Source organism: Triplophysa dalaica, chromosome 21 (genome assembly GCF_015846415.1).
Source record: "Triplophysa dalaica isolate WHDGS20190420 chromosome 21, ASM1584641v1, whole genome shotgun sequence".
Taxonomy (NCBI): domain Eukaryota; kingdom Metazoa; phylum Chordata; class Actinopteri; order Cypriniformes; family Nemacheilidae; genus Triplophysa; species Triplophysa dalaica.
This window is the reverse complement of record NC_079562.1, coordinates 18,815,809-18,825,484: the sequence shown is the minus strand read 5'-3', so window position 1 is coordinate 18,825,484 and position 9,676 is coordinate 18,815,809. Positions and strand designations below refer to the sequence as shown.

Here is a 9,676-nt window from a genome sequence, read left to right as displayed (position 1 = left end):
CATGATAAAACTGCCCACATACTCAATTTTATGCTTTTTTCAAGACATATTGATTTTCCTCATACTAGTAATGTGTTGGCTATACGAACGCACCATTGTAAAAAATATTTTCTGACACATTGCTGACATACCACTTACTCTTTTTATTAAAAAAAAAAAACCCATCTTCACATATTATAAGACCGGAAGTAAGCCACTTTCGGTCCGAAAGTTCACCGGCGGCAACTTCTTACAGTTTCTCTAATCGTTTGCGCGGGAGCAACCTGCACGAGAGCATCAGCGCATGCGCTTTGAATACTAGGACCGTTGGTCTGGGGGAGCACACTTGATGGGACTGACTGATTTGTTTCAAAAGCTCGTTAAAAGGTAAGAATTTAAGTAAATGTCGTATGACAAATACTTAAAGTGCAGTCATTGTTAGAGTTCATGCAACCTATAGTGTTTAAAGATAAATCATGTCGACGTTCTATTTCGTTGAATTCTTTTTTTGAGGTAAGTCAACGTAAATATTACTCGTAGTTTATCACACGTAGACGACGTGATTAAATCAGTCACAAATGTTATTTATTCGTCAGGCGAATAATATTAGGCTAACGTTAGTTAATACCTTGACTAAAAGTGTTAACGTTTTGTGCTGAGGTGAGATAGGAAAGAATGCGCATTGTATACGTTCCTATATCAGGGCCTGGTAGTGTACAGCAAGTGAATTAGACAACCTAACAATAACGTTAAGTATTAACAACAAAAAAAGGAAACCCAAGCTTCCAAAATCACTGCTGTGTGTTTTTAGGACCGTCTTCCACAATATGTCGGCGCCATTATCATATCACAGTAATGGGCAAAAGCGCCGTCAATGTCTGTCTAGAGGAACGGTGTGAAGTGACTGATTTACCGACAAATAAACTTAAAAAGTTAAACATACTGTATGGTTTTTAGTTCAACTAAACGAGCACTCGCCCTTTAACGTTACCTCCTAAAAGCTCTCTCACAGCCATTAAGATTTCACATCTTACGGTTAATGAAATTTTGCAACGCAGGTTACATGGTTTTTACTTTGAGATGGATAGCATAATTCATGTAAAGTACTGTCACAATAAATGCTATTTTATGGTATGCTAGTGTTTTTAAACGAAAATGCTAATTATAGGATGAACATATTTTAAGATGTATATTTAAGGAAAAACTGATTTTTTTTCTTCCAAAATGTATGTCAAGTAATAGTAAAATGACACAACATTTACTTTTATTTTTAAGAGTACTGTAATTAATTACACATAAATAACAACAATTAATAATTTTGTCTATTATGACTAATTTCTCCTCTTTCTCTCTTTTCAGTGACATTTGCTGTACATGTGGAAGTGCAAAGCCTGTTCAGTTTTTGTACAAAGTAGCTTAAAACTTCTGCAGCATTATAGGTTAAAACACAGACATTTTGGACATACTAGTCGTTTTCCATGTGTATATTCAAACTGCCCCTGCACATTTAGAACGTGGAATGCGCTTAGAATTCATTTAAACAGATTTCATGTGATTGAAACTAGGCAGAGACAGTTTAAAAATATCATATTCAGTTGCCATTTATGTAATTGTGGAGGACTTAACTTGGAGAAAGATTACTGGGCTCATATTAATGGACATCTTAAGAAAAATGAATTGATAACTTGTATGTTTCTAGGTTGTAACTTTAAAACTAATATCTGTGGTACATTTAAATCTCATAAGAACAGAAAACATCATTCTTTTTCAGTAAAGGATTTTAAACCTGGGATAGTAACTGCAACAGTAGCTTCACAAGAGTCAGATTTTACAGATGATGTTGATGTAGAGACATATTATGATATTGAATCTGATGCTCATTCCACAAATGACCTTCCAAATGAAATCAAACACAATTTTGCAGCAGCATTGTTAAAGCTTGAACATTTGTCTCATGTACCAAGTACAGCCATTGATGAATTTTTACAAGAGCTTTACATCCTAAATAGCACTTTGTCAATTCCTTTTCATGAAGATGTTTTAGCAAATGCTTTTCAGAAGCACAATCTTGAGGTTGACAAATCTGTCCTGAAGCAAATAGCAACTACATTGTCCACAGTTAACCCTATACACAAAGCTATACAAAAAGGTGGCTGTCTTAGTTCTGCTTATCAACGTAGGCAGTATTATAAGGCTAACTTTAATGTAGTTGATCCAGTCGAATATATTCTGGATGCTAAAAGTAAAAAGACTTTGAAGTACATTCCAATTCTTGATTCCCTTCAAGTGCTTTTGAATCGAAAAGATATTTTAGACAAGATATCTCAGAATCAGAAAACACAAGAAACTGTGGATGACGGTGTATATCAGTCTTTTAGAGATGGTCTTCATTTGAAACAAAACAGTTTTTTGTCAGGTCATGAGCTAAGACTGTTTGTGGGTTTATATGTTGATGATTTTGAGCTCTGCAACCCACTGGGAACATCCCGCAAAAAGCACAAGCTTTGCGCAGTCTATTGGGTGCTAAGAAACCTACCTCCTGGGTCCAATTCATCATTGTCCTCTATATATTTGGCCCTACTATGCAGAACTGATGATGTCAAAACATATGGCTATAACAAAGTGCTTGAACCACTCCTAAAAGACCTCAAATCCTTGGAAGAACATGGAATTTTCATACCGCTTTTAGGGGAAACACTGAAGGGAACTGTTCTTACCGTTTCTGCAGACAATTTAGGAGCTCATGGTTTAGCTGGCTTTAATGAAAGTTTTTCAGGCCATTATAGTTGTCGATTTTGTACTGCAAGCAAACAAGACATTCAGTCAAAAGAGGTAAGAACAGGTGCCCTTAGTCTCAGAACAAAAGAGCTCCACAGTGCTCATGTAAGGGTGGCTAAGGATAGTAATACTAACTGTTTTGGAGTGAGAAAAGCTTGCCCTCTGACTGATGCTCTTTCTCATTTTCATGTCCTCACTGGGTACCCTCCAGACATTGCCCATGATATTTTTGAGGGAATTGTACCTATTGAGCTTGCACAGTGTCTTACATTGATAATATCAAAAAAGTTAATTACCTTGGATAAAATCAACAAATCAATTTTGGATTTTCCATACAAATATAGCGACAAGACTAATAAGCCTCATGTTTTGCCTCAACATCTCTCAAGCAGGAAAACAATAGGAGGCAATGCTCACGAGAACTGGAGCTTAATACGCTTGCTTCCATTTTTAATTGGTCCTCAGATTCCTGAACACGAGCCTGCATGGCAGATTCTCTTAGACTTGAAAGAGATTGTAGAGCTTGTTGTTGCCCCAGTTCACAATGACGAGTCCATTGCATACTTGGAAAGTAAAATATCAGAGCACAGACAAAGATACCAGGAGTTATTTCCTGAAGAGAGATTGCTGCCCAAACACCACTACTTGGAGCACTACCCTCAAATAATCAGGTTGTTTGGTCCTCTTGTGGGATATTGGACAATCAGGTTTGAAGCAAAGCACAGCTTCTTCAAACAGGCCATTAGACATACCAAATGCTTCAAAAATGTTCCATTCTCCCTGGCTACAAAACATCAGCTAATGATTGGGTACCAGCTAACATCTCCAAGTCTTGAAAAGTCAGAGCTGGAAGTGTCAAGTGGATCTGCAGTCCCAGTGGATATTTTGAAGGATGAGTTGGCTCAAGTTGTGAGGCAGAGATATCCTCATCTCTCTGAAATTCATATCACTAAAAATGTTTGGAGCAAGGGTATCAATTACAGGGGAGGAATGATCATTGTTCATGGATCTGAAGGTGGATTACCTGAATTTGGAAAAATCGAGCAAATTTGTGTTTTGCATCAAAAGTTGTTCTTTATTGTGAAACAGCTCTGTGGATGGTATAGAGATCACTATAGAGCTTACGAGCTGAGTCAGTCCCCTACTCAAGCAGTTAGCCTTGTAGAAGTCAGTGAATTAACTGATGAATACCCCTTGGCTGACTATTGTATTGAACGTGTGCAGATGGTAACGTTAAAAAGATTTGTCTGCTTCAAAGGTAAGAAATAAAAAATTGTTATGAAACAAACCTGAAATGTGAATCTGTTGGATAAGACTGGTAGCCTTAAAGATTATAGGCAATTAATGGGAATTGTCGGTACACCGTCTGGGATGCCTGCGTATAAAGATAAAGATGTGGTAGAAAACGCGTATGCGCAAATGATAATTCTGTTTTGCAACGATTTACGACACTGCACGATCTGTTCCACGCTTGCGCACCTTTGTGCCGCGCGACTTTCATTCACTCACTGCGAAAAAAAGTGTTTCGTCGCATGCGTTATACCAATAGTGAAGGGAAACCGTGATGTTCTCTACTACGTCATTATGCGCAGAACGGATCGTGTACAGACAGGAATCAATGTGTAACAAGGAAGGCAGGGCGAGGGCAGCTGACATTCATTATCACTCACGTCACCGGCCCGCCCCATTTCCTCATTTGTATATATTCAATATTTGTAATTTAGATCTTCAATTATTTCACATTAAAAGGTGTTGTATCCAAACAGGTATTTCAGGTGTGTTCACAATTTTTTTTCTCCAAATTATACAGACAGAGGCACTGGACAATAATGACATCGGCTGTATTTCGAGTCATTTTGGGGGAGAGCAGCTGCCAGAGAGTTATTTTTCCTTCTGGTTTGCCCGATTCTTTGACTGAACTAGAGGATGCGGTAAGGAGTCAATGTAAACTACAAGACCCCTTTCGACTGCAGTTCATGGACGTTGTTTTTGATAACCAGTTTATGAATTTGACTTCAATAAATGAAATTCAGGACAAAGCAACAATAAAAATAATAACCGTGACTGACTCCCTCACACCTCTAAATGCTACTTCAGCTGGCACAATGAACAGATCAACTTTTGCTCAAGGAGATTCCCAAGTTTCTGCATCCACTTCTTCTCTCTCCTCTACCACACGATCTTCTTGGCCTGAAACCTTTGGCATTCCGCCTTTTTCATATGATGCAGAATTTAAGCTTGAACAGGCAAATAGTGTGTTTAGAGGAAATGGAACACTGCTTATTCCAGATATAAAGCTGAAGTCAGATATACTTGAGGGGTTGGTCCAAAAAATTGTTCAATACAAGGTCTATGTCGTTGACAGAGAGGTTGAACAAGTGGCAGAGGCACTCATCAAGAAGCATCCATGTTTAGCAGAAAGGGGCTCAAACACTGGACATGGGGGTTGGAAAGTGAGTCTTAAATAAAAATTATCTAACTATCGCACACATCTCCGAAAACTTGGATGTCCTGAAGTAACTGTAAATGCTTTAAAGCATAAGCCAGATGGAAAACAACGCCCTGCCTACAATGTAAAGAAGCCCAAGAGAGGAGAAGTGCACTACTGCCCCTCCTTTTCCCCTGAAGAGAACGACGAGACTATGGAGATTGCAAGAGTTGAGCTTCTTTCGGATGTGAAGAAAAGAGACAATAGAGAGACTATTAAAACTAAAATGCAGAGAACATTTACACTGAGAAGACATGACTTGCTTCGTTGTGCTCCTATGATCAGTGACTTCATGATGAAATGGCCGGCTCTCTTTGATGTGACTGAGGTTTGTGATGGATTTCCAAAATTGGGTGAATGTCTGAAAGAGAGTCATATCTTATTGTTTAAACTAATTTCTATGTGTTAACATTCTGCTTTTAGGTTAATGCAGAGTTCAAACGAATCACAACGATTCCACTACAGTCAAAATTTCTGTCGCAGCTTGACCTTCACTATGAAAGCTTTCTGAAGGTTTTTGAAAGGCGACCAGGCCAACAAGGCAGAAAGCTGAAAGAGATGATGTCAACTGTAGTTCAAGTAAGTGAGCAAAAGATGATGATGTTGCTACCATATCCTCTAATATCTTTGTTTATTGCCAAAGTCATTTCAACTCTTTAATGCTACGCAAGCGCTGCCTCACCCACCAAAGTAGCATTGCATAAACACTGGCAGATACCTTGAGCTGGTAAATAAACACAACATGGGAGTGTGTGGGAATAGGAGTCATGCTTTTGGGATTGGGATGAAATTTCCCCCCAGTCTTTTCGTGGAATTGGGATGGGACAGGATTTTTTTTGTGGGAGTGGGACGGAAGAGGTTTGAAAATCCACTCACGTTTCAACCTTTAGTCCTGATTACACTTTCTGGGTTTATTCTTCCAATAACAACCTGGTGCCTGTACATTATCCAACACTTAACCAAAATGTTTATAAAGTCATTATGTACACTTCAGTCTCCAGGCTCACATAATCTCTTGACATCAACATTGTAATAGTTCAGTAACAATGAGTTTCTGTCAGTATATGCTTGTGTCTACCTCAACTTTTTCACCCCAATGTTTTTTTATCCCTGAATATCACCATTTAGATTTCGTTACGTTTCACTTAAAATCAACAAAATCAAGCTATTATCTGTATTTTTTAGACTATGACATGCATATTTTCCATACGCATAATACATTTTTATTAACTTTTAGTGAATGAGACACATTGTGCTCTTTTGTTTAATTGTGTTTTGAGTAATGTCTGTTACTAACCTTTCTTTTTCTGCTCTGGATAATTTTCTTTAAGGATGACATTGATGCAGCTCGTGAACTTGCCATCAAAGGACTCTGTATCTATCTTAATGAGGACCCTAAAGATCTCATTCAGGAGTATGTGGTGAGTGGTTATAGCTTAACCGATGGAATCTGTACTGTGTTCAACAAGCAACACATTACTACATCTAAAAACCATGGTGTCATCAAATGTGCTTCAACATACATTTAGCATTTACATTTATCCACTAGAAATAGTGCTTGTTCACATTTAATTACTTAATCAAGTTTTAAAATAATATTAATTATACTGTCACAGCGCCATTATTAATTGCACTGCTTACAATTAGGGTGTTTGATAAAGGCGTTTAAAGGTATGTGAACATTCTGATGTTAAGCATTGCATATGGAGGAGTATCCAGGAAATTGCAGGAGTGTTGGAATTTATACTAGTTAAAGAGTTAAAAGTACACTATACACTGCATTCCAAATTTTAATGCAAGTGACATTCGGTACAATAAAAATTTTCTCTCACATAATTTTAGATTATTAATATCAATCAATCTCAGACAGGTTTGTTCAATAGTTTGCCAGGTCTTAGGTAAATGGAAAACTAACTTTGTTAGTTTGTTCCACATTATTAATAAAGTCACAGTTCTCATGCAATATAGCGAGGAAGAAAGATCTTTCTAAAGATGAAAACAATGAATTCTAAAGATGAAAACAATGAATTGCTGTCAGTTTTCCAGATCACATTCCCACCGGCATTAGGACCTCTCGGGTGATGTAAGCCGACTGGCAGCACAGCATTTAAAAACATAAAAAAAGGACTCTGCAATCAGCTGTGTTTTTGTTGTCTGTAGGGTGTTGTGATATTTTCACCAAATATTAGTTGTTTAAATGTTTTTTTTTTCAAGACATTGCATTGTTTCATGCTTTTCATCTTGAGAAAGGAGCCTTCTTTCTTACCATATTGCATGAGAGCTGTGACATGCTTAATGATGTGGAAAACCTCTTTAAAGAGATAGTTCACCCCAAAATTAAAATGTGCTGTTTATTTACTCAATTTGTGTTGAATATATATGTGCTTTAAGAGCTCGTAGAGATCTGGCCTCCCGTTCACATTGATCATATGAAGCACAGAGGGCATTCAATTTGAATTCTGGTGTAAGCTATCCCTTTTTAAGAAAATATCTTCCTCACCATATTCCATGAAAACTGTGACTTGCTTAATTATGTGGAACTACCTCTTTAATTAGGGTTTCCAGTTGCCTAAGACCTGGAATACTATTGAACAAACCTTTCTAAGATTCTAGTTGTTTTTATATAATAGTCATGTAAAGCATTCAATTAAGAAGTGCTGTGTTATAAGCTTTATTTGCAATTTCATGACATAATTGTTCCTGCATTTCGGTGCCCCTTTTTGTCAAACACAAACACTACACTATAGTGTAGTCATATATCGTCGCTCAATATTAATGTCAACATCACCAATCCTCTGATTCATTTAGATAACTGGTTTGTTCAATAGTTTGCCAGCTCTTAGGCAAATGCAAACCATAATTTAAGAGGTTGTTCCACATTATTAAGCAAGTCACAGTTCTCATGCTTAGCTCCAACCCTAATCAAATCCACCTGTTTTTTACTAATTAAGATCTTTAGGATAACTAGATATCTCCAGTCCAGTAGATCTCCAGGAGCAGGATAGGGCACCGGCGGTGAATATTTTACAGATGGTGTCAAATTTAACTCAACTTTATTTATATAGTGCTTTTTACAATTTTCACTGTTACAAAGCAGCTGTACATGAGACATATTGACTACACGTAAAACAATTAAAGTCATATACCTGTAAAAACAAGGAAAAGGTGAGAACACAAAAGACAGACATACAAACGCTCCACACACACAATATATACACACACGACACACATCAACATAGACTACACACATCGACACGCGCGCACACACACACACTCACAGTGAAAGTACACATTTAAGATAAAGAAGAGAGAAACACAGGTCACGTATTAAACAGACTATAAATTCCTATATGCAATATTAGTTATGTAAAACTTCTGAATTATAAATTTAACAGATACTTATGTTCTAATTTGTTCACTGGAATATGTGATGTCAACACAGATGTTTTGGGTTATAAAACCAACTCCATTTTTGTTGTTTTTTTGGAAAATCAAAATAATTTGATGGCCCTTTCTTTAAGTAATATTCGATTATGGCTTTTATTAGGACAGGCTAGTAGATTAAGGTCATCACAAGCACACATTTTGTAAAAATTAGTTGCCTAGTAAGATACAAAAAAACTACCTTTCATATATTTCTTGTTCATGTGTTAACTACATATTCCTCTTGTTTTCAATCTTTAGGACATGGAAGAAAATCTTTTACAGAGTGCCATTGAGAAGACCACCATGGGCATCTTCGTGAAAAAGGACACTGCTGACTATGAAGCCCATGATGTGGGCATTGTGCTAGAGGGTGTGGCAGTGCTTCATGATCTCGACAGTGTGGCTTTTGCAACGTCAATGTTGTTCGGTCTAATTTATGCTCTTAACCTGCAGTACCCCAAAAAGTTGCGTTTTACATTTGAAATTCTTCAAAAACTCATAATGGAGTTGGATGGAGGGGAACTCTCTATCAAGGCCCAACATTTCAAATCTAAGCTCCACCAGTGCGATGGACCGCCTTTGAATGACTCCTGAGATCCCAGAAAAATTCCAGCAGTCCTCTCACGCAAGACACCACTGCAGAGCGTAAACCGTGATCTCATCGTTGGTTAGCCCCTTTTAAGACTCTTGTTTCTTAATCCCTTTTTGTCTGAAGGTGGCCCTTTTTTGGATTGGCTCAAAAGTTGATTGATTATAGAGCTGATTATATGACATATGGATGAAATAGCATAATAAATACATTGTTTATAGTTTGGGTAAGGATCAGATACTGTATGCAAAGATTATTTTAAATTTAGCACTAAACAATAAAAAAATTTGTAAATATTTTTGAAACGAAAGGTTTTTTCTTGAAATCCCAGGTTAAGGTCCCGGTTTTCTTGCAGTTTTAAGGTTTATGAGAGCAGTAATTTTATGAAATAGAATGATTTATGCTAAGTTTTTGAA

The 9,676-nt window shown here is 37.1% G+C and overlaps 1 protein-coding gene across 2 annotated transcripts; it reads left to right on the top strand.

Annotated features, from left to right (window-relative positions):
* Positions 1-3,874: 3,874 nt before the first annotated feature.
* On the top strand, positions 3,875-9,675 carry LOC130410568 (uncharacterized). 2 transcript variants are annotated; one of them, XM_056735307.1, is made up of 5 exons: positions 3,875-4,015; positions 4,568-4,688; positions 5,669-5,824; positions 6,577-6,666; positions 8,930-9,675. In XM_056735307.1, exons 2-5 carry the CDS (start codon positions 4,587-4,589, stop codon positions 9,263-9,265), a joined length of 684 nt encoding a protein of 227 aa, XP_056591285.1. In that variant the 5' UTR covers positions 3,875-4,015; positions 4,568-4,586; the 3' UTR covers positions 9,266-9,675. The 2 variants fall into 2 exon arrangements, with proteins under 2 accessions (XP_056591285.1, XP_056591284.1); XM_056735306.1 differs by lacking the exons at positions 3,875-4,015; positions 4,568-4,688 and adding an exon at positions 5,393-5,573.
* Position 9,676: the final 1 nt, after the last annotated feature.

Excerpts from the sequence above, each read along its gene's own strand:
- LOC130410568 (XM_056735306.1), top strand. The coding sequence starts at position 5,400 with ATGGAGATTGCAAGAGTTGAGCTTCTTTCGGATGTGAAGAAAAGAGAC. Across the intron at positions 5,825-6,576 it reads TGATGTCAACTGTAGTTCAA|GATGACATTGATGCAGCTCG; the intron begins GTAAGTGAGCAA and ends ATTTTCTTTAAG. Across the intron at positions 6,667-8,929 it reads ATCTCATTCAGGAGTATGTG|GACATGGAAGAAAATCTTTT; the intron begins GTGAGTGGTTAT and ends TTCAATCTTTAG.